Source organism: Lepidothrix coronata, unplaced genomic scaffold (genome assembly GCF_001604755.1).
Source record: "Lepidothrix coronata isolate B3197 unplaced genomic scaffold, Lepidothrix_coronata-1.0 Scaffold2, whole genome shotgun sequence".
Classification (NCBI taxonomy): Eukaryota; Metazoa; Chordata; class Aves; order Passeriformes; family Pipridae; genus Lepidothrix; species Lepidothrix coronata.
The window spans coordinates 981,744-1,006,698 of NW_016690182.1; the positions used below are offsets into that span (position 1 = coordinate 981,744).

Genomic DNA, 24,955 nt, shown 5'->3' on the forward strand with positions numbered 1-24,955 from the left:
GCTCAGGGGTTGCACATTTACTGCTTGGCTGTTGCCTTCTCTACTCTGCACTTCAGAGGGAAGGGCAAATTACAGCTTCAGAGTGGAGTCTGACTATAGTCAGCTTTGCAATTAGAGTTTTCTACACTAGACTTAGAACTGAGCTACAAAGAAACACAAGACTTAATTGCTACCAAATCGGCCAGGAGAGCGACAAGCTTTTACTACATCTCATAGTACAGCACAGAACAAAGGACATGTAGTAATTTTTAAAATGCTCTTTCTTCAAAGCAAGCCATGGCCTTTGGAGTAAGGAAAGGATGCTGAGCAACCTGACAGAGGAAAAGTGAGATACAGCCTGTCTGATCTGAAGAGTTCATGGCAGACTGCCTCGTGCTGAACATGCCTCCAAGAACAATTCAGAGGTACATCAAGCAGCTCACTGAACACACCCTAAACTGCTTGGCTTTCTTTTATATTGAGCACAGCTACTAGCTTTAAGCTCTCAACACAATTTCAATCCATGTAACGGTAGCATCCTGCACATAATTAGCACTCCTTAGTCCAATTACTTTGAGCAAACACGGCTGATTTTTGAGTTTCAGGGTTGTGGGACAGGGCAAATTCAGCATCTGCTTCCATATGAGAGTTGGTAATATTTCAAGTCAGTCAGGATCATCAAAAATAGAGTTTTATTTACATTTTCATATTCAAATTCAATACAAATTATGAAATATTTACAACCATTTAATTTGTACTCTAACTAATAAAATGCATTGCTTTTCCCCTCCAGATTCTGAAGTTCTTTATTGCAGGCTTTAAGGCAAAGTCCTGCTAATATTAGAAACTAGTCAGAGAGACAGAGGTAAAAAAATAAAGTGCATTTGTAAGACGTCCTTAGTTACCTTTGCTGGGCAAGGCCAAGTCACTTACTATTGAGGCACCCAGTGTTCCTCCTTGACCCCATCCCAACTCCACACAGGTGGCAGACAGCTTCTCCAACCCTCTGTCACACTCACAGGACGTCAGCTCTCCCTGCAGCTTGTGCACTTGAGCAAGACAACACACAGCAACAGTGCAGCATCTTTCAGAGGCTGCATCATTTTCTGAACAAAACACAGCAGATCCTTTGGGAAGAATCTATCTTTTCATCTTCAGTTTACTCTTTCTGAAGTCATCCCAGATTCCCACAAAGCCAGGACTCTGGCATGTTGCTGGTGCTAGAGATGGTTATAACTCCCCAAGTCACTTGAGGATCTTTCAGACTGTTTAACATTAACAAGGCTTGAAAAGTTCCCGCAGTTGTTCCCTTTACGGTACTGTGCAAGTCAGATTTGGCCTGTCAGCTTGCAGCTTTCTTTTCTTCCACTTTAGGAATGTGTGGTTGGCAGGTTGGAGTTGAGAGGTAGAGAATCAGTTGGTTTCCTAGAGAACCAAAAGACACTGTGGACGAAATCCAGTTTTACAAGCATTAGTTCGCACTTTTCTCCTATCAAATTAGTGCACTGAAACATTAAATACAGTGTTGTTCAAAAAACCTCGTGTGTTGTAAATAAGCATTACACCAGATCAAAAATTAATTTGTTTACAATGAAAATCCACTTGAATTAAAACAATAAACAACAAAAAAACCTCAACTCAAAACGCTTCCCAGTAGAGACAGCTACAACGTAAAGAATCTTCTCATTTAAACAACTCAAACACTGAAGAGAAGCTTTGTTGAAGATGGAACTTTTGTTTTAGTGTTAGAATCTGCTGGTTTTCTTTATATTTAAGACAGCTTTATCTGAAGAGTGCTAAAACTCACGTGGGAAATGCAGTTTTAAGAAAGGCAAACCATACAATTGTGATTTGAACAAGTCTATTTATCTAAACATTGCCAACGCAGTATTTTCTGCAGCAGTCTTGCAATTTTTGGTATATATGGAATGGCAGTAGGCAGCTCCTTGCAGAAGGCTTGCACCGTGTTGCTGGGCACGTCCTTAGAGCGTGACTTCACAAACGACCCTGCCCTCAGAAGCTGGCGTTTCATCTCCCTCAAAACCTGGGTTGTCGCCCTGCGAAAGGGCAGTCACAGTGGAGGGCTGGGATTCTTCATTTACAGGAGGTGTGTTGTCATCTGTCCAGAACAAAACCAAGTCAAGGCAAGTTAAGAAGTGCCACAAGCCAGCTTTACTACCTTAAAGCTCACTTGATTTCCAGAAGCTCACTGCAGTGGTCCTTTCCCAGCACTTCTGCAGAGTTGGAAATCCAAGGCTTTGAATGCTCCAACTACCACTCTTCTGCTGCCCCTCCTTAGTTTGTGAGCTCATTCTTGACACCAGCTGTCATTTCTAGAGATACCTGCTCAGCTCAGTAGTGCTGAGCAAGCAGAGGTTGTGTGCTCAAGCCACAGAAGGCCCTATGAGGCTATGAAATCCAACTAGGAGATTGTCAGTTCTTTTATCTTTAGAGCTGCTGAAGGCATCAGGACCAACTCCTAGAGACCAGGTTCAGGATAAACTGTGGGGGCCACACTGGTTCATAGAGGATGGCCTCCCTACAGATTGACCTTGTTCAGATGATGTTCCTGTGTGTCCTTCCCACTCCAAGCAAGGATACACGAGAGCCTGAGCCATGTAACAAACTAATCCAGCATCACTCTAGTTGCCTGTAGGGATGCAATTTCAACTTCTGGTGCTTAGCTCATAGCAAGTGTCCTCTACTCTACGGGGGTGCTGGAACAGGGCACTCCCATACACACATCACTTGCTGTATAACAACACATCAACACAGGAGGCAGGGAGCAAATCCCATTTTCCTATCAAGTAGGCTTCCCCCAGGAAAGAGAGCATCCCTTTCACCTCCGAAAGCTTGCCCCTTACTCCTCTTCCCAACGCCATGACACAATCCAGGGGACAGCTACTTTTGTTTGTTTAGCTGGAACCTTTCCATTTTTAACACCAACAGCAACACTGAGCATGTGTTGGCAAAGTTAAGCACAAAAAAAGACATTTTCAATTAGTTTGCTATTGTTCAAAAAGATTAAGTATTTGGAAAAGCTGACAGTCTTTTCAAATTAACTGAATTTCAAATTCTCTGAAAGTGTTCAAGTATGACTCAGCCCTGGTAAAATCTGAAATTTAGCTGAAGTACCTGTCATCTCTCTCCTGCACCCTCTAAACTAGAGCAGGACGGACTCCCCATAAGTTTTCTGTAAATAAGTAACTACTTAAAGCAGATAGATCTGGTGGCAAAGCAACACTCATCCAAATGAAATCTCCACAAAGAGATGAGGGACATCTTTGGAAAAATCTCTTTGCCCTTGAAGTAGTAAGCCTCTGATTTTTTAACTACTCTTTTCACAGGCTTCATCTTTTAATTCACGCCAAGGTTGTGTTTCATTTGAAAACAAAGATCGAGTGTCAGATCAAGTGTAAAACAAAAGGGAAGATCAAGCCTTGTGATATGTTATTACGGCAAACCCCCCTAATTCACAGCCTAAGCAACTAAGTGCAATGCAGTCCAGCAAGACATAAGAAAAAGTAAACATACTTTCTGATGGTGCATGTGCTTCCTGAGCAGATTCCTCTGGGCCCTGTACGGAATCATATCCAGATGATGCTGTCTCACTGAGATTATCATCTTCATTAACCATAGTGACAGTGGATAGAGGTCTCTGCCCACTGGATCCTGAGGCTTGCACAGACTCAGACCGTGTTTCTACATCCATCTTTGTGGAAAAAAAAAGAGAAAATGGTTTAAGTTAAAACTTGATAGGAGGCTGCATCTTTCCAGGAGACCAATACTTGCAAGGACTGAGTCCAGGGCACTTTTACCCAGAGATAAAAAAAATAAAATGGCATAAAAGTTCTGCTGTTAACCTCCAACATCCCAGGGGAAAACCAGTTATTGCCTAACTGAGTGGGAAGTTCAGACACAGCTTCTGCATTCTTCACTCATTTACTGCCCAGTACCACAAAAAGGGAGTCTTCCTTCCATTCAGTGCAGATATGACTCCCCCAGGCAAATTCTGGCACACATTTTAGCTGGTCCGGGCAGTGTCAGGCATTGGCAAAAGCAGTTTCCCCTGGCACTTGCAGCAATGAGCAATTAAAGAACACAGAACACCTCAGAAATTCCTGATGTATCCTAGGAAATCATGTGGCTCCAGGAATGATGTCCATGCTAACACATTCACTTTTCAAGGACTCTGGGTACTGAGGAACTGAACAGAGGTTTCAGGGACAGTATGAGCTGTTGAAGTCTGCCTGAAGCTTTGATAAACACCCTTAGCTGGAAGCACAAGAGTTAAGAGCGATTCTTCCATGCATGACAGTCAGCTTTGGCTGACGTTCTGCCCAAGGCTTTAGGTGATACCAACTCAGACCAGGTCAGCTGCAGGTTTCCCTAAAAGGGACACAGCAGTCCTGTAGCATCTGGCCACTGACATGGCAACACCTGGGCTTACCACCAGTGCTCTAGAGGCAGCAAGAAATAGCTCAAGATGTGGTTACTACATCAGTGTAATGCTGACAATGGCAGCTGCCACTGTGACAGAATGCTGGCTTACCTCAACACCCAAAACTTTGAGGATGTCACATTTGCACAGTGGACACGTCCCGTGTTCCAGAAGCCATGGGTCAATACAGGTCTTGTGGAAGACATGGCTGGTGGAAGAAGGTAGCCAACAGGTTAGGTTTCATACCAGGAAGACTGCTTATATGCCACCCGTGAAGAACTCTTTGGTAACACTGAGAATTTATTCCTTCTAGAGTGGACGACCTTATTTTGCCTCAAGTTTCAGTTGAAAGTTATAGATAGTTGGTCTCTCAGCCTGTAGCTGGTTTGTGCTTATTAGTATCTTGATATAACTTGCTAGAATTCAGCATTAGCATTTTTGCTACACCAATCTAAAGCTTTTGTTCTTCCAAATCCGTTTTCAAATACATTCCCAGCTGATAATTTAACTAAATACGATTATTGACGTCTCAGCCTCAGCTTTAAGGTTAACCTCTGTCTTGCAGATGCAGATGACTAAATAGCACTTATTTCTGTTAGAACTACATAGACAAATCATCTCACAGAGTAATGTCCTCGAGATAAACTGTACTCCCACCCATTTGCTTTGTCTATGCAATCACTGTGTATTCCAAGTGGATATTTGGCAGGCTGTGCACTCAAGAAAGTAAATATAGTTCAGCCACCACAGATGCAAATGTGTGCTTCTATTAAGACATTCACTTCCACAATGGGTCTAAATTAGGCCACAGATTTAGGAGGATGACTTGAAATCCTGTAATCTGCCTGTTCCCTCAGCCTGAATAGAAACAGCAAGGCAGACAGGCACTGCTCAGTATTAATCAGCTCTATTATGAGACAAGTGCAGAGATCACCACATCCAGTGCTCAATAGCCCACGGCCCAGTAGGATCCAAGGATTCTCCAGTTCAGCCCACATTACCAGCACTTCCTTCTAGCTGCACCAACTTAACGTTTAGAGTACAACCTGAAACTTCCTGGATGCCTGACTATTTTAAGTCCTTGGATTTACCACTGGTTTTGTGTATCTGCAACTATAAATGCCTTCAGTTTGACTCTCTGGACAAGAATGCCCTTGGCAAACACCCACACCCCAGGGACTCAGATACCACCAGTGTGACTCACAGGACCATGTGATTGCTTGCTTCTTTCATAAATACAGTTAAATGCTTTCAATAAGTAAAGTCTCAGTGTTGAGGTCAACCATCAAAATCGAGCGTGTTCTTGCAGTAAATATCAGTTTATAACTCATGTGAGAGAGAATTTAATATGGCTGATACTGGCAGAGATCACCACTGGTGAAGATTACTAAGTCCATCCAGTCATCTTAAGCATGTGCCTCTTAGAGCTGCATTTGGGCCCGGGAGGAATGAAACATCACAAATGTATGGAAAGCAATCTTAGAGCAAAGCATAACGCAGCAAAGTTCAGAAGTTACTCCACTCTTACCTCAATAAGTCATGTTTTGTTTGCAAGTCATATCAAGATTATCAGGGTTTATAGGGAAATAATGAGAAGTCAGGTCTCCTATCAGCCAGAAGTATCTGGAGCTTGTCTGAAAGTTTCTGTACTCATGGCACTTAGTTCATTACTAAGCAAGACTACTCATGAGCATAAACGTGACAAGACAACCGATTAAGCATTCATCCACGCCTGAAAGCTTATTCAGTTTTTTTTCTAAAGTATTAAGCATTAGATCAAGGAATTTGGTTGATAACATCCTAGCAGCCCAACTTTGTGTTATCAAAACAGCTTAAGAGGTCCTACTGCTTGGGAGCAGAGAAAGCCTTTGCAAAACTGTAACCTGGTGCAAAGGGAACTCCAGCTCAGATTTGACAGTGTTTGACAGATAGCACTGCTCATCACACAACACCAGCTACAGATTTTGCTATTCTACAGAACTTTTTCGTACATCAAAATTTTTCCAATTGCTTTTTGTAACCCTCCCCAAAGGTTATGAAACCTCTTCCAGTACACAATTTGTGCAATTCACATGACAGCCCTCTGATTTTTAGACGCTTGGCCAGAGCAGTCCCATTCAGCAGGCACAGGGGGAATCCCACAGAACAAGTTTCCTTAAGTCCTGAAGGAGCTTAATTCCTCACCTTAGGAGCAACCCCAGCCTTTGTGCTACACTACTGGGCTTCCACAGCAGTAAGATACAACAGGGGAGAATTCTAGAAAAATAAACTGCTATAGTTCTGTTTTGGTCTCTATTTCAGAGGATGCATACAAGAAGAGAAATGCCTTCTTCTAAACTACAAAAGCCAATATGGTTTAACAAGTTTAGCAGAAGCACAACCCCCTTAGTAAGCAGTAACTTAAGGGACAAGAAATGGGCAACGTTTTGCCAGTTACCTGCAATTTAGTGGTAACATTCTTATATATCAGCAAGGGAATAAATCTTTAAAAAGCCCTGGCATGCCCTTGAGGGGCACTGTGGTCTGCCAAGTGATGCCTGTCAGTCCGCTCATGGGGAAGTTATGAACACAGGCCATTGGGGCACACTAAAAGAGCATATTTACACAGTTCCTGTTGTTCAAAACATTGTTTTGACAGAGATTCAAGAATGCTTGCTGTGTAACAACTTGATTAAAGTTTGATGAGCTTTGTTAGCACAGCAGAAGGAACAGCAAGTAACAGCCATGCTTACAGATTTTGGGTAAAGGGGCAGTTCGGAAGACAACTTACTTGCAAGTCAGAACACGCATTACGTCATTTGGCTTGTACTGTTCAAAGCACACAACACAGGAATCCCCATCTGGACCAATCTCCTAAAATAGTGAAATGAATTTATAGCATTAACAGACTTTGAAAGCTTCCTCTGAACTCCAATCAAATTTACTGCAGACAAAGGGGTCTAGCTAAAGTCATCCAAGATGTTCCCACATATAATCTTATATAAACACACTGTGTGGATTACTCACAGTCAAGCTGACACTTCAACAGAAGCATTTAAAGTTTAAACCCATGGTTTAGAATTTCAGCTTGGATTACTGGAGGCAGTACTGTAGAGGTTTAGAAACTGCTAGCTCCAGTTTTAGTTACAAAAAGAAAAGCCAGTGAAGCTGATTAGATATACTAGTTTACCTTTAAGCATCCGTGCTAGCGAAATTAGGACCTCTCACCTCAGCAAGACTACAAGCAAGCAGCTAACAAAATAACCCGATTTGTAAGAATATAAGGAAGTCTTGCAGCCTGGAAAAGGACATGGTCTGAAAAGAGGAACTGTCTCTGCCACCAACAGTTACGAGCTCAGAGAAACTTCTGCATCCTGCTCCAGTACTATGGACCGCTCTCCAGGCTCTGTGCAAAGGCTGTGCCATAACATACATACATGAGGTCATAGGATCAGTCCTACCTTGTCCCCTTCCTTCAAGGTGCGCAGCTGCATCTCTTCAATGGCCTTCTTAGCCCTGGCCCGTAGTCGTCGCTGTGACAGAAAGCAGTCCTGGTTAATTAAACACGGCCATTTTTCTATTAAGTTACTAATACTTACCCGGGTGCCTACCAGCAAGCAGGCAACAGTTTTAGAACCCAGATGTTATCACAACAAGCCAAGTAAGCATGACCATGCTATTTCAAGACACCATGAAACAGAGTTTCAGGACATACTGATGTGGTTATTGACTAGATGATTCACCAACAAGGCACTAGCATCTGCTTTGCTTTTACCCAACCTTTTCACAAGCACAGGAATTCCAAGGGTTTCTTCTTGATCAGATTAGACCCAACCAAAACAAACAGAAGCCTTCAAACTGACTTGGTACAGAAGACCGAACACTGAGTCCAACAGTCAATATAGTTTTCCTCACTTTATGGCACCTTCCTGCCACACACTCACGTCCTGATGAATGGTGAGAGACTCTTCACCGATCAGCCCACTCACCTCCAACGCACCCTCAACTACTCCTCTGTCCCCACCGATTTACAGCTTGCCTGGCAACTGTTGGTGTCCAGCTGTCAATGCAACACTGGAATTAGCCCAGGAGCCAACTCCTCTGCTTAAAGGTCACAGGTTGGGGCTGTTCCACCAACACAAAGAATAGGACTGTCCTCTCCCTCGCCGGTGCACTTACTGCCTCAGGACACGGAGGCGTATCAGGCAGTTCTGGAACTGCTGTCCCAGCACAACACTTACCTCAGGGACAGACCAGTCTTCAGTTTTGCAGCTAACCAAAAAGCCTCTTTCCAATTCAGCTGCTCTGTGCAGGAGCCCCGCACTGTTAGCTTTCCAGCATTCCATCTCCTTAGGCATTTTAGCCCAGTCACATGAATCTTTTCCAAGTGCAGTGCCGGTGGCACAAGTACAAAAGGACAAGTGGGTGGAAGGCTGCTGCTGACACGTAATAAACTCACAAGGACTGGCTATTCAAGTCTGCACAAGATTCCCTGTGCTGAAGCACTTAATGGCAAACAACTTGATTTATACGGTCACCTGAGAGACTGTCAAGCAGTCTTGGTGCAAAATGAGCTATTTGTGTATCAGTATTATTTTGGTGACCTAAGATAGAGCATCCATGTGCAGGTTTTTAGAGTTTAATAGCTGATAATTATTAACAACTATCAAGGAAGAGACAGATAGAATCCAAAGGTAGAGGATGCAAACACATTTTCAGGCAGATTTTTGTAGGAACAAGAAGTAGATGAGTTTTCTTGGAAGCTTTTGCTGAAGACATGAATGTATGTTTCCGTATGTCACTTATGGTTAACTTTGGAATGATGTTCCCCTTCTCAGTGTTTGAGAGAGCAGCCTTTTTACTGAGGCCCCTAGAAGTCTGAGCAGCAAATGTGGTAAAAATCAACATGTGGTAACATCAACAGAGGAAGAATGCAGCAATATTAGCACTTCTCATACATAGCCAGAACTGTCACCACTACTTGTTATTAAATGAAAACTGAACTTTCTAGGAATGTACTCCCTCATTTGGTATCTCATCTACACATCTCGTGTCAGGCCAAGCATATTAGACAGGACCCAACTGGCTGCATTGTTAATAATTTACCGAAACAATATTTTAAGTTTTGCATAGGCACCAGTTTAATTGCTCTTCATTAAAGGCACCAATGGCAAAGTCACCTTTAACATTGATTTTGGCAAGTACAGCAGAACACCCCTCCAGGGGATGGAGAAAGGAAGCAAGAGGAAGATTTTTATTGAATAGTCTACCAGGATACTTGAGCTTGGAATGTCAAAGCATTTTGCAAAGTCAAGTTTTTCAAGCAAATGTTAAATGTTAATTATGTTAGAAGTCTGAAAGTCCCAACCCAGCAACTCTAGAAAAAAATAGCTAAGTTGAGGAAAAAGAATCAAGATATTACAAAACAGGTCAGGTCCCAGCTCCTATCCAGGCTCTGCTATGTTGAAATAGTGAGGTACCTAATTGGGAAAATTAGGTTTGCAGTCGCTCAGTCCTCAGCCTTCCCCAGTCCAACACTGCTGATTTTACCTCCAGTACTTTGTGCATAAGGGGGGCAGAGTGCCTTCCTGGCACCCTGTGAGCATGGTCATGGCAATGCAGACAAGAAAGCTCTAAGGAGGTCAGGAACTCCTGCTTTTCTCCTGTAAGCTAAGGAAGTTCTTCCCCAGAGGTAGCTACTGCCATGGACACAGTTTTGAATTGTGGAAAGTTGAGCAACTCACCTCCTCCAAAGCCATTAGTTAGGTAATTTCTCAGCTGCAACATCTAATCTTTATGAAATCAATGGAAGCAAAGATTTGAGCTGAAATTAGAAACCAGGTCACTGATAATATCATGGGTCATTTTGCATTACTAAGGAAGGTTACTATATTGAGGAACTGAATTTGTCAGTACTCTGCTGACTAAAAAGGTAGCAAGCCATCCTACCACACTTGTCTTTGCTCACTAACCACATGATGCAGCAAGAGACTGCAGAGGTGGGGACTTAAATTTCAAGCCCAGAAAAGATGCATTCAAGAAGGAACTAGCAGGTTGCAAACAGACAGCTCATGAGGAAAGAGCCACTCTGTTTTAACTAACTGTGGTAGGGACATATGTGCTACTAAACTTCTCTTCTTGCTTGGACCAGAAGACAATGTGACTGGCTCTTCTCAATAGTCACTCAATTTTTAAAGAAACCCACCACACCTTCACAAGCTGCAGCACATCATTATCACATATCACTATTAGCTCATTGTACCACTCCAGAGAGTCATTCAAAAATGTTTCTTTGGTTTCAGTGGCTGACTGACCTCTTAAAAGACTTCTCGCACAACAGCAAGATAATCCCACAGGGAAAGTCAAAAAAGCAGACAGAGACTTTGAAGAGCAGTAAAGGGATGCATTCAGAGCAACACTGAAGTGCTGAAACAACATGATTTTCAGTGCACTTCAAAAAGAGGGAGAATCTGTAACACTTCATTATCAATACACTTGACTGTTCCCTAAAGACACTTCCCAAAAGAACATGTAACCCTTCTGCATCTGTGCAAGGAAGGAGACAAAACACACTCTTTTACTCCACCAGCTAACAGATTGAAATTCAGGCAATCTGAGTTTCCAAAGGGCTGAATGATGACAGGAAAGCCACCTATGTACCATGCAAGCTGGTAAGTTGTTTGACTAATATTCAGTACTTCATGGAGCCAAATAAGCTAAAAGTCTTAAACTTTGGTCTACACTGAAAATCCAATCAGCTGGCTAGCAGGGCACACTGTAGCACAACCTTTTAGTAGTTCACCTTCACTAACAAGCACTTTCTTGTTACTTTTTGCTTATCTGCGAGGTCAGTCTGAGATACCAGGGCATAAAAACAATTGAAAACAATTCTGGATTGTCTATGAGTTTCACTTTGACAGGATAGTACATTTTCACCCCCTGACAGCAGACAAGCTTTCTCTTTTATTCTTACATTTATTCTTACATTTTACATTTTATAAAGCACTTCCTAAGGCTCCTTGATTTCAGTTCAGCTGAAATCATGTGGAACTGGCATGTCATTTATCAATGTTATTTTTCAATCTACTGTAAATTCCTTCTGCACACGAAGCCCAAGACTGAAATAGTTTGTGAAGGTGCTAGCCAAGCAGACTGGATTTTCCCAGCAGCAGCTACCACTGAGGCATTAATAACATCTGTAGCTTCTTGAAAGCCTGATAGCTCAGAATAAAGCTGGGCTTCCACAACTGCACTGTGAAATACCTTTAAAGGAGCAAACATTTCAACTGGATTTAATAAAGAGTATGTAGGGCACCCAGTTTTTCCCGGTCAGCTTCGTTTAGCATTAAACTTTGAAGAAAAAGTTGTGAGCTTTAGTCCTATGAGCTGATCATATTATTGGACAGAAGAAAGTTACTTGGATACGTAGATCATTAGCATCTCACTTCCATGAGTTTAAAGAGCACTTTAACAGTGTTTTTTTTTTAACTTCTCTTTGAGGCTGTTACTGCAATTCTCAGAAGGCTTTCAGTCAGAAAGCAGATTTCAACAGGCAGCAGCCTCCCAACCTGTGGCCAAAGTCATGCCCCATTTTGCAGACACACTTCCATCATGTCTCCTGTTACAGCAGGCACATGGGCAGTGCTATGTGGGAAGGGTGAGGGTCAGCTAAGAGCAGTTTAGCTCCCTCACAGCCTCCAATACATCAGCATTAGGGCTGCACTGCAGTTCAGGGCCTAAAATTTGTAGGAGACACAGTTAACTAAACACAGTCAACTGTTTTCTCCAGACAGTTTACTTTTTGCTGTTCTTTAGGAAAGTTTTAAGCTGCTCAAAGGTGTATCTCTTGGTACTTTAAAGATCACATGCCTTCCTGTGGAACAAACAAATTCAGTCGTTTTGGAGCTTAACCAGCATTTTGTCCTTAAGATCCACACCACGGAGGCCTGGGGATATAAAAAAATCAATGGCACTGACTCACCTGCTCCCTGGACTGGGCCCTTGCAACAATGAGTCTCCGAGCAGAGTAAGAGACATAGCAGCCCAAGGTTGCTGCTGCAACAACGAAAAATGACACCGAGATGAAGAGGATGGTGAAGATATTCATGGAGAGGCTGCGCTTCTTCCCCACTTCGATGACCATTGTCACCTTCATGCCGCTCTGAATCCGCCGCAGGATCTCCATGCCTTTCAGGTTGCCAATCATAATTGCAACAATCTTTTCAGCACCTGCAAAGGAGAAGGGGAATCCATGTACAGTTACCAGGTGTTGTACCAGTGTCTTAGATGTTCCAGTTCAAGTGCTACAGTAAAGACTGTGGCAAGTTTCTAACTGGTATTTGTAGATTCACCATGAGCTGATGGAGCAAGTGTCATCACCATATGCTTGTCCAGTTGAAAGGTACATTCAATTACCTGTGAGCTGCATATTTAGAGTATGTTTAGAGTATGTTTAGAATTCACTCATCTCCACAGCACTCCTCACTCATATATAGGACACTCACTGTCCTATTTAGACACAACACTTTGGTGATTTACATTTTAACATGCCTTTGAACTACACAAAGTTAAAAATAAATCCTCTACAGAGTGAGGTCACGGAGGATTGCAGTATCTGTGTGGGAATTGCTTCCTGTAATGGATCCGACTTCTTTCCTGTTCCGCTGCTACTTCTTAACACCTCTTTTCTAAATTTGACAGTACTGTTGAGTACTTCTCCAGACACTGAGCAGTCAAAGCCATAGATCAGCCTTTGCTTCTCTATTCTCAGCAGCAATTGAGAAATTATTTGAGTGCAATTTGGTTGTGAACTATAAATGTTTTTGTGAGTTTCTAATGCAAATTCAGAGGGAAGCAAATATGGAGGGAGGTATGCTCAGCTTTTAAACAGTTGGTGGCAAGATGGCAAACACCATCCTGATTTTAACAAGTTTTATTCACTCAGTTGAACACCATGACAAGTCAAAGGAACAAAAAGTTTTATGGTAGGAAGAAATTTCAACCAACTCCAGTCCCCAAGTACAGACCAGAAGAAACTGCTTTCATTTTAGTGACATGCAAGGGCTTGAGGACATTTGATACCATTTGCAGGAACTTCAGACAGTCCCAATATAACAGAGAAGCTCTTAAGAGGTAAAGATAAAAAACAAACAAATAAAAAAAAAAACGGGGAGAAAGGGAGATGAGTAAATTATCACTGGTATCTCTCTAAACTAAATACAAGAAAAATAGATTTGAAAACCAACTGATCAGGAGTTCTGCTGCATTAAACTATCACCTGCACAACATTCATAATAGACATTGCATGGTGGAGGAACAAAAGACTGTTACAGAAGTACTATTTTTAGCTAACCTCCCAGTCAAACACTTTTATGGGGAGACCAATTGTTTGTCCCTCTACTAAGAGAAACCTTACCCAACTTTCAGATACCAAAAAAACTAGAATTGGTGCTAAATCACAAAGGCTGTCATTGGAGAAAGTGTTCATTAGTTTTCCAGCTTGTTCACATAATGTCTGTGACCCAGCATGGCAAGCAACCCTCCTTAGTGGGACTAAACTTTAATGAGGACATCACACAGAAAAGAGGAAAAAGTAATTTAAAAAATAAAAACCAGCCAACCTGCAACTACTGTCCTTTAGGATGAACTAGGGGTTATACATCAGTTAGAAAATGAGCTGGAGTCAGGTGTTAGAAGCAAGCAAAGAATTAAGCATGGGTCAAGTCAGATGCTGAGACATGCTTTCATAAGCATGGAAGAAAGTGTGAAAGATCAGGCTATAACAATGAGAAAATAAAAAGCCTACCAAAAAAAAGCAAAAAAAGGTTGTTCTGCCTTATGTCCCTTCGCTTCTGCACGTCTCACAGCAAATATAGCTTGTGGTTATGCACAACACAAGACGCAGCGTGGGGACTCCTGTTAATGAAACATCCCCATCAGCCTGCAAAACCACTCCAGCTACTAAGCCATCTGCTGTGGATGAGTTTTACCCTTAAAGAAAAAAACATCTTCCATTTAAGTCTCAAGCTGATCAGTTCACAAAGATGTCTTTAGATGACAGCTTTAATTCCTCCTCACTCTTTTCACCCCCAGAGATTTCTCTTGCAATTTCAGCTCTGCTTTAGATAAGCACATGCAAGCACCAGCTGGTGGCTTTGACACTGGCTCAACAAGGGCAGAAGAGTGGCCATTTCCATCAGCACCACGTTTAGGACAACTGCTGTGTTTCTAGAATAAAAGCATTAGGATCACTCCCACCAGGTACTGAAACGTGTTACGGTGGCCTTGAAACAACGACCTGGACAGAGACTCGAGCATCACACTGGAAACAAGGTATTTGAGGGGACATCTGCAGAGGTGTCCCAAGCACGGCAGCTGCCCTCAACTGTCAGCTTTCTAACCCCCCAGACTGCAGCAAAGCAAAAGATAAGTCAGTTAGTTGTGCATGGCAAAAACCTCACAGAAACCCAAGCTCATCATCCAGGTGTTGTCAGCTTTTGTGGTTCAGGTAAAGCTTCTCTAACAGATTTTAAAGGACACTAGAAGGTGAAATTAAGCTGCTGCCTGTTTGGCTAATAATGGGCTCACTGCTAAACAGAAGCAAGACCTGTTTAGTTAAACATTCCCCAGCCTCTTTCCTTTCTCATTCCCTGTGAAACTGGAGAGGGTAAGTTATTCAAGTCTTTAGAAAAACACAGCCTGCCTCTGTAGATTTGGAGTTTTTCAGGAGGTACCTGCTGGTCAAAATCTGGAGGAAATGGGTTAGCACAGATAAAGCACAAGAACCTCAATGGTGTGTTGTGGTAGGGAAGAGCTGGGGCACAAGCAGATTGGGCACACAAGGACAGTGCATGACTGGGATCAAAGTTTTACCTTCCTGTATCAGGTTGCCTTAAATGCAAAGTAGAGTTTGCATCTATTTATACCAATATCAATACCTATATTAAACACTGCCCTGCAAAGACTTCACTTGTTCTGCAATTACACTTCTGCTCCCTATAAACATGAAGTTGAGGGTTTGGCAATTCAGGAGAGAAATGCAATGTGTAAGGGCAGCATAGAGCTGGGAGCATTAACTTTTGCATAGTAAACACCTGTCTTTTCATATTCATTTAGGGAGATTATTATAATCCAGTACTAATCTTGTGTGTGCTACAGATAAATCTATCGTGAACCAAGAAAATTCTAGGTCCTGGAGAACATTCACCCCACAATATTCAGCAGACTGCAATGGAACCTAATCCATGCTTAACAGCAGTCACTTCTAGCAATAAAATCACAACCTGCTCATGCATTAAAGCACATCAAGTCAAGGTTCAGATCTCAGGGGCAAACAATCCCCTGACCAAAGACAACTCAAGGACTCCAGCCCTAAGTCAGCTCCTCTACCCCCACTCAAAAGTAGTTTCTCAGCTTGTTCAGGCATTGGAACCATTTTGCAGTGTTTAAACCAAGCAAATTCCGCTTCAATTAAGACATGAAAGACCCCTTCATTTTGGTTTAAAGGCCTCAGTGTAGCTTTGGGCAAATTCCATAGACTGTTCTTTTCTTGGATAGCAAAAGCCAAACCCCTATAATGTCTCTATCACCATTTACCATGAACAGGATGTAATGTTGTTAGGGGACCTTTTTCTCTTTGGGAGCAGACCAAGCTGCAACACCGTTTGCTGAAAACATGTGAGGAAGGCAACAATTCTGAGGGCATTTTTAAGAAAGAAGGTATAAAAGATGATAAGTAGGCAAGTTATTTCAGAACAAGGAAAAGCTAGCATGCCATACACAAACTCCAACATTTTTGATTCTGTAATTTTTCCTCCCCTTTCTGAAATTCCAAAGTTTTGTATCATCTTTAAGTGGAGTGAAATTAAGTTTCTTTCACTTTGTCCAGAGAGTGCCTGTGCAACCTGCACCTCTGCCGTAGTACAACTGTGTTGTTTCTCCCCAGAACCAAAGCAGCTCACCCCAACACTTCACTCAGGAATACCCCCACACAGCCCCTGGTCCTGTGGAACCTGCAATCCATTTCAACAGCCCCAGCTGACCACCATGTGAGCCACTCACTCAGAAAGTGCAGAATGGAAGAAATTACTTCTGATTTTGAATGTTCACATACAAAAAAAAAAAAAAAAAAAAGGCAAAAAGCAGACTTTGGAGTTTGAATTCTCAAAGAAAGGTCAGGCTCTCCTTAACCAGAGCAGAATCAATATCTGAAGGTTCTTTCAAGAGATTAAATACAAACTCTCAACTTGATGGCTGTATCTTTGCTTTTATCTATATGATATGGTACTTTCAGCACACAAAATCAGCACTAGCTGTGTCTTCAGCCTTAGTCAAAGAGGTAGAGGTATTCCCCTGGTACCCCTCCAACTCCAGCATCAGCAGAAAGGCATTAGGAGATCAAGCCATCTCCTGTACTTTAACATGAAAGACACTGTCAGTTGACACTCCAACCATTTCCCACCAGATCAGCACACCTGACTCCTCAGGCATGTAAGAGGAATATCTGATATACCGGCTTCGGGTTTAAAAAAAAAAAAAAAAAAAGAAAAAGACATCTTAAATATTGCTTATCTCACTGTACTGGGATTTCTGGTGGTTATCAAACAGGCCTGTACAAGCTTAATGTTATCTGTTACAGTAGGAAGGAAAATAAACTATCGTTGTACACAGACTGATCTGGTATTACTGACGTGACATAATTCACCTCAGGTGACAGGCGAGCACTGCACACAGAAGCCATCATGTCTCAGCACTACACCACTCCAGGGACACGAGGGCTCTCCCTGGCCTCAGACACTAGGAAACCAGAGCCTGCAGGGCAGCTCTGCTCTCACCCATGGTACACTGTGGACAAAAAAGGGTGCTGACTGCTCTCATCCAGACGCATAAGGCAAAATCTCATCAGGAATGTGCCCATCCCCACAATCATCCTCCATCGCAGACACTGTCAGAGGAAACGCCTTTATTGCCTTGCAATAAGCTCTCCCCTTTGCAAGAGGGGAGGGTGACTGAACTCATAGTTCAGGAACAACTTAAGCCTGGATAAGCTGACATGTTCATAGGCTTGTCCCTTCTCCTTCTCTGCCTGTTCTCCACTCCAAACATTACCTGGCACCAAGATAAAAGAATTGCTCGGTTCCAGGCTATTTTGCAATTATTTAAAGTAACAGCCCCTTGTGACCTCAGCTTTTTGATTGAACTGTCTTCTTCCTCACACTATCTCCTAGGCTTAATTAAATCTACTTTCAGCTTGCTTTACTTGACAGATGGCACTATGCCTGATCTCTTCCTCCTCAACACACAAGCCTTTCAGCTCCCAGAGGTAAACATTCACACAAAATCATGGAATGGCTAGGGTGGGAAACAACCTCTGGAAATCATCTAGTCCAACCCCCCTGCTAAAGCAGGTTCACCCAGAACAGGTTGCACAGGATCACATCCAGACAACTTTTGAATATCTCCAGTGAGAGAGACTCCACAACCTCTCTGGGCAGCCTGTTCCAGTGCTGTCACCCTCACGGTAAAGTTTTTCCTCCTATTCAGGTGGAACTTTCTGTGTTTCAGTTTGTGCCTGTTACCCCTTGTTCTGTCACTGGGCACCACTGAAGAGACTTTGGTCCCATCCTCTGGACACCCACTCTTAACATATTTTTTGCTGATAATAAAACATATTTTATTGATGAGGTCCCTCGGTCTTCTCCAGGCTGAACAGGCCCAGCTCCCACAGTTTTCCTCACAGGAGAAATACTCCAGTCCCTCATCATCTTCATAGCCCTTCCCTGGGCTCAGTCCAGGTGCTTTTCCTAATGCACCCCAAGATACCTTTGGCCTTCTTGGCACAAGTGGTTCATAGAGAGTTTGTTGTCCACCAGGACCCCCAGGGCCTTCTCCACAGAGCCGCTCTCCAGCAGGTCAGCCCCCAGACTGTACTGGTGCCTGGGGTTATTTCTCCCTAGGTGCAGGACCCGCGTTGAACCTTCTCCACCCAGCTCTCCAGCCTGCCCAGGCCTCACTGAATAGCAGCACAGACTTCTGGTGTACCAGCCACTCATCCCAATTCTGTATCATCAGCAAAATTGCTCAGGGTATGTGCTGTCCCTTCATCCATGTCACGGATGAATACGGTGAACAAGACAGCAAGACACACGAAAAAGTGTTAAAAGGTGGCAGGAATACTCAGGAATGAAAGGCAAGGTCTTAAAAAGAAACTAAATTTTTAAAAAGGGGGAGAGGAGCATTACAGAAATTTAAATATGAGGCAGAGCCTTAGAAGAGTAAGGACAGCACAGTGAGATTAGAAGAAAGGGAAGAAGAGAAATTCCCTGATAAATGGTGTCAGTGTTGCAGAAAAGGAACTCCTGCTCTGGAGAGTTCATGCCCACAGTGGTCTTTGCCTGGAGGAACATGCCACCACATGCTCCTCACCAACATAGCATTTATTAATGGGACTAACACCTAAGGAGACTCCTCGGAGAGGATGGCCTCCAGATGGGCCAAACGTTACTGTGGAGAAGGAAGATTTCCACACTAGGAAGTGAGGGGAAACTTTACCAAACAGGCTGAGTGTCTGAAGGAGCACATCAAGACCAAAGGTAGTTTTACATGATGTGAGTTTCCATTGGTCCACAGGGGATACTGGAGGTGGAAACAAACCTGCACTCTATTTAGTTTAGACAGTGTTATTATTTGTCCAGTGAATCCAACAATTACCAGCCTTTTTCTCCCCCCCTCCCCTTTCTGAGCCTTTAAGACCTATGTAAATGCTCTCAGGCCCTAAATCTTAGAACATTTATAACATGAAATCATCATTTAAAACAGCATCTAAAACAGTAACACTTACTAAGGGCACAGAGATTAATGAGACCTGTAGGATGGCTCTCTTCACGTGCTCTTTGGTCAGTGGCACTTGCAACAGTAAAGTATCACCTTTCAATCTAGCAAACAGCATCTAATATCCCCTGGAGAAACAGAGAGCAACATTCCCTAATGAAAATTCTTCGCTGGATTTACTCAACAGCTTTCAGCAGTTTTGATTTAGTAAATACATTGCTCACCCTCTTTGAATGAGATTGCGCTCACCGCTAAATATCCCTTGCTCTCCACATGCTGGTGGCAGCTAAGTGCTCACTGGGAACAAGTGAGTTTGAGAAAGCTAGTGGTAAAATGATGTAAGTCAGCACAGTGTAAGCCAGAAGGCATCTGTCTGTGGAAAGATGACAGCTCACACTGGATACAGTGGGGAACCGTGCTGAGCTGATCACTGTGTGCTCACCAGCACATTCAGGACTGGAGGCAAACAAGCACTGTCATTGTTTTAAGGACATGATGTCCCACACAATGAAGCCTCTGCTACCACAGCTGTCACTTAGGATTTTAATTCATCCTTTCACATTTCAACAGTCCAGTAAACCCAAAGAGCAAGGGCACTTCACAGACCTATTTCAGGCTATCTAAAGGGTGATGCCTTTTCCTGCGGTTTTCCATGGCACAGAGGTATCTAAATTATATCTCAAAGAGCAATGGCAGGGATCAGAAGTTGTCAATAGCACTAGTTAGTCTATCCAGCTTCTCAGTGCCTCTCCTGCTTGCTCACAGACCTTGGTGCTGTGGGCAGCCCCAACTCACTGTCACACTGTCACACCCCACCTTACCCTGCAGGTGGGGAGATCAGCCAGACCCACGTACCAGGGCTGGTTGTCTGAATGCCACTACAGCTGTGACATTAATTTACTCTAAACCAAGCAGCCAGGAGAACTGAGCACATAAAGACAAATTTGCAGCATATACAAATGGAAGAGTTAATTCTCAGATGCAAAGAGCTACAAACTCCAGACACTACGGACTGCAAATACCATTGAGGCACAGCAGATGCATGCAAGGTCCTTCTCAAAAAGGAGTGCTGGTAGGAAGGGCTAAATAATCTGCAGAGTCTCACCTGGCCATGGCCAGGTAACATGAGAGAGCAAGTGTCATCAATTAGACCTTGTATGCTCATTCCTCACCTCAGATGTCCTCAGCACAATTCTTCACTCACTGCAAAGGAGAGGTACTCTAGTTGTTTACAGAATGCTTACAAAGCTTCAGCACAGCCTGCCTTGGGATTACAATTCTGTCTCAATCTTTAACAGTTTTACAGCTCACATCAGCCTTTTAATACCATGAAGAAGTTTTAGCTTGTTTCTGAAGATCACACCTCATACGAAGTTGGAGCAGAGCACAATTAGACACTTTTGCCATACACTGTTTTCTCTAAGCATATGGAGATAAGCCTTTACCTCAGTGAAATTCCTGCAGAACGAGTTAAGTGGCTGTGCTACATATTTAACCTTTCCTTCCCCTTTCACCCACTGAAGCAAGTTTACACTTGAACCAGATCTTGTTAGCCTGAGACATGCTGTTACTGCTTTAGCCAGAATTATTTAGCTGTGTTCCCCCAGAATAAGCCTTCTTCAGATCAGGTGATGTGCTTCTCACATCACCTGAGTTATACAGTCTATACAGTTACACAGTCTAGAGTTATACCACAAGAAAGAAACCAAAGAAAATTTTCACAGTTGCTTTCTGACCTGCAAGGAATCCTTCTCCACCAGCTGCAGGGACATAATGAACACCAAAGAATGCTTTCCATGGGTACTACCATACTCCCAAGCCACCTAACAGCCTGGTTCTACCTTAAGGCAAGGTCCACCTTTAAAACAAATCAACTCTTGCCCTGCACTTTTTCCCCCACATGTTGCTGGTTTTCTCCAATCAAATGTCTTTTCCAGAAGGTCAATAGAGATTACAGAGAGGTGCAGTTATGAGCACACAGAACTGTACTTTGAAACCTTGCTCAGCCTGCCACAGAGCGGTACCATCTCCTTAAACTGCCCACAATTAAAACTCAAGTTTGCTAATTGATACAGGTTTGTGCTTATAAAAGCACAAAGTAAATATTACTTTGGACTCCATGAAATTCTTGGCATTCTACATGTTAAAGATGATTAGGCAGGACTTGATCACATCTGATTTGGCTATTTATTGTGTTCTGTTGTTTTTATTGTCAGGGTGGATTGTTTTGTTGGGTTGTTTTTGTTGTTTAGTTGGGGTTTTCTTTGGTTTGGGGTTTTTTGTTTTTGGGGGGTTTCTTTGTTGTTGTTTGTATCTGTGTGTTTGGGGTTTTTTTGGGGGGGGTGGTTTTTTGTTTGTTTGTTTGTTAAGTTGGCACACCAAAAGGTTATAACAGAGCACTGATACGAGCAATAAAGAATTCATCAGACCAAACGTGATTAGAAAAAATTCTCTGGAAGCAGGATGAGTAGGACAAACACTGCTTCAAATACAGGCCCATTTAAGTCTAAACAATAAAGTTGCTAAAAAAGCCAAGTTTGACAGCCCCAGAAAAACACACACAGCACTTTCAGATAAGGTTCTCTTACTAACTTCATGTTTTGTTGCTACCAAGGTTCTGTAAAGAAAAGTATGTTGTGCCATATATTTTATCAAAGCCCCATATATTTTATCAGAGAAGGAGATCTTCCTTCTCTGCCAGGCAGATGACAGCTCCTGCCCTCAGCACTGCTGGCAGGAGGAGATGCTACCCCAGGCATGTCAAAGCTCTGAGGCTTTTGCCCCAGCAAAGACATCTCCCCACTACTTCCCATTGCCTCAGCTTGGAGGAAGTGCTTGGCTTTGTCTGGTTTCACTTGATGGCATATGATAGCCCCAGTTAGAGCAGAATTGAAGCCAATGAGGAAACTCAGATTGTGAAGTCACCGTTAGCACAGCTACAGCCGTTACAGCCACGGCGGGAGCTGTACTGGCACAAAAACAGTTCTTTATGAGCAGGGCCACCTTCAACGCTGCCTCCAGAAGAGCTGGGGCATCCAGTGCCACCAACAGAGGCCAGGAGACCCATCCCAAAGCACAGTTCAGCAAAGGGCAGTACGACCAGCTCTCACCTCCTGAGTTTGAGGTGCAGTGCTGTAGGCTGACCTCATCAGCATTACACAAGCAGTATCCTGCACTTGGCAAACTCAGTGAGGCTGGTGACTTGTAGCTCGCTTCACCTCAGCTGGGCTGTGTTCAAAGCCTGCAATGTTTGTCAAGTTTGGCTGGAGAGCACTGGCTCCCAGAAGGAGCAGAAGGCAGGACTGGCCCAAGCACAGCATGTCACCAAAGCCCCGTAAGCAGAAGGAAGAGCACTGCTGTGGGAAGAGGCAAGAACAGGGACTCACAGACAAACATGGTGCTAGAGGAAGAACTCAAGCCCAGAGAAGAAGGGAGGTTGGAACAGGAAAGAAAGTGAGGGACTAAAACAAGGACAAGCAACAGCAGCAACAAGCTTAGCCCAGTAATTGTGCTAGGACATGGCAAGGAGGAGTCACGCAGATTAAATATGTGGTTTGACAGAAGCTGTCTTCTCCAAGCAGTCCCTGTCCTATTTGTCTGCAGTTCAGCTGGGAAGTTTCAACATGCCCTGAAGCCAGTAACCCATCACACAGGATAATCAGGACAGCTAGAGCCACTCTGACATAAATGCCTCAGCAGAAAGCTTAAGGACAGCACAGGAAAAGGAGGGAGCTCCTCTTGGAGCAGACCCTGCAGAGAACACATGGTTTATTTCAAGAGGCAGCTCCTGGCAAGGTTAAGATGCTTTAAGTCTCCCAGCAGCCAGGATGGAGGAGAGGGCAGGAGCACATAGCCCTTCCCCTCAAGAACAGGTTCAGCAGTGACCTACCCAAGCCAGCAGTGCCAAGGGAGCTCCTCCAAGAGCTGCAGGATTAGGCAGGCACACAGTGAACAGGGCTCAAGGCAGGGATGCTCCCGTCAGTTCAGCAGGAGGAACTCGCCCAGCAATAGCCAGATCTCAATAGCATTTGTCAGCTGATGATTTGATTACATAAGAAAGCTCTACCTCAGAAAGGCCTGTCCAGACTGTATGTTTTGAATTCTTAAAGCAGAGTACCAACAGTCCTACAGTTCATTAAGATTACACACAGTGAAAATCCAGAGGCAGCTACTGTTTCCTTGTCTCACCAGAACACTTGCCTTCATAGCTAACAGACAGAAATCCTCTCCACCCCTTCTAAGAGGGGTCCTGCAAGGATGTAACTATTTTTTTAACCACTCAAAGTTTAAAGACGCACCATTTTCTTTTTTTCACTCTTTTATTTCACTCCAGAAGATGTGGCTTTACAAAACAGCACCACTTCACAGAATTCCAACATGCCCAGCAGGTGTGTGCGCATCTGTCAAACAGCTGGACAGAGCCACCAAAGCCACTCACCCTGCTCAGGCTGTCACCAGAAGGCATTTACACAGCCTTCAGCCTAGTGCTGCAGGTAACATTAGCCTAAACACAGTCAAATCTCATTCTTCATTTGAAAGATGGGCAGGTCAGGGAAAAAAACCAAAACACTTCTGGCAAGTGGGAGACTTTCAACAGTAAGAGAAGAGGGGCTCTGTCATCAGCATCTCTAAACTGCAAAATAACCTTTAAAGGGATTCAGCTTCTTCCATTGCAAGTGGAATTTTACTGATGAAAAGTTACCTACAGGAGAGTCTCGTGCTCCATCTCTTTCTGAGCTGGTTAGTGCAGGCATAGGGAGAAATGGTGTCTGAGCATGGAAACCCAGCCTATTTCACGGCCCAAATCAACTCCACACACCTAACAAGCTTTAAAAACCTCAGCATCCACCACTGCTGGCGGATACCGGCTCAGGCCAGAAACCCAAACCAAGTGGAGACATCGCCAGCCCCGCACACCTACAGCCCGGGCTCGGCCCGGACAGAGCGCTCGGGGAGAGCCCGCTCGCCCTTAGCCCCAGCCACCGCCGCAGCTTTCGCGAATGGTTACTCATTAATCAGAGGAAAACCAACAGCAGCCACAGCGCGCGGAACAGCACCGGCCAGAAACTCCCCCGGTGCGGGAGAGGCTGGGACATTCCCGGCTGTTACTGAGGAGCCGCGCTGGGATGTGCGGCGGGGGCCGAGCCCGGGCAGTGCCCCGTTCCCGCACCGCTCCCAGCGCGGGGACCCTTCTCTGCCCAAGCCCGCCCGCCCCCGGCGCTCACCGTGGTGGGACATGGGCAGCACCTCGTTGCCGGTGCCGCGGTAGTTGTAGATGACGGCGGCGGCGGCGCCGCGCTCCGCGGCCAGGCGGATCTTGTCGGCGAAGGAGCAGCCGCCGCCGCGCTGGATGAGGGCGAGCCAGCCAGGGGAGCCGCCGCCGGGCGGGGGGGCCCCGCTGAAGTTGGTGAGCGCGTTGCAGGCGTTGAAGGCGTCGGGGCTGTCGGGCAGCACCAGCAGCCCCTCGGCCGACTGCAGCGGCGAGTCCAGCCCGTACAGGCCGCTCTCGCCCGCCTCCCACCCGCTCCGGTTGCGGTCCGCGCCGCTCTCCCACGACACGTTCAGCCAGGCGGTCCAGGCCGCGGCCGCCGCCGCCCCGCGGGGACCGGGCGGCGGGACGGCACAAAGCAGCGCGGCCAGCGCCAGCAGCGCGGCCCCCGACGGCATCCCCGCACGGCCCGGCCCGGCCGCGCCGCCGCCTAAAGCCGCCGCCGCGGCTGCCGGGGG

At 44.5% G+C, this 24,955-nt stretch overlaps 1 protein-coding gene across 1 annotated transcript; it reads right to left on the minus strand.

Annotated features, from left to right (window-relative positions):
- Nucleotides 1–648: 648 nt before the first annotated feature.
- RNF128 (ring finger protein 128, E3 ubiquitin protein ligase) lies at nucleotides 649–24,895 on the minus strand. Its single transcript, XM_017819098.1, has 7 exons — nucleotides 24,454–24,895; nucleotides 12,381–12,628; nucleotides 7,861–7,932; nucleotides 7,191–7,273; nucleotides 4,532–4,628; nucleotides 3,514–3,691; nucleotides 649–2,098 (listed from the first exon to the last, which is right to left on the minus strand). Exons 1-7 carry the CDS (start codon nucleotides 24,893–24,895, stop codon nucleotides 1,962–1,964), a joined length of 1,257 nt encoding a protein of 418 aa, XP_017674587.1. The 3' UTR covers nucleotides 649–1,961.
- Between the last annotated feature and the right edge of the window lie 60 nt (nucleotides 24,896–24,955).

Coding starts and splice junctions, on each gene's coding strand:
- RNF128 (XM_017819098.1), bottom strand. CDS start 24,895: ATGCCGTCGGGGGCCGCGCTGCTGGCGCTGGCCGCGCTGCTTTGTGCC. Junction 7,933..12,380: donor GGGCCCAGTCCAGGGAGCAG/GTGAGTCAGTGC, acceptor TTTCTGTCACAG/CGACGACTACGGGCCAGGGC. Junction 2,099..3,513: donor AGCACATGCACCATCAGAAA/GTATGTTTACTT, acceptor TGTTCTGGACAG/ATGACAACACACCTCCTGTA.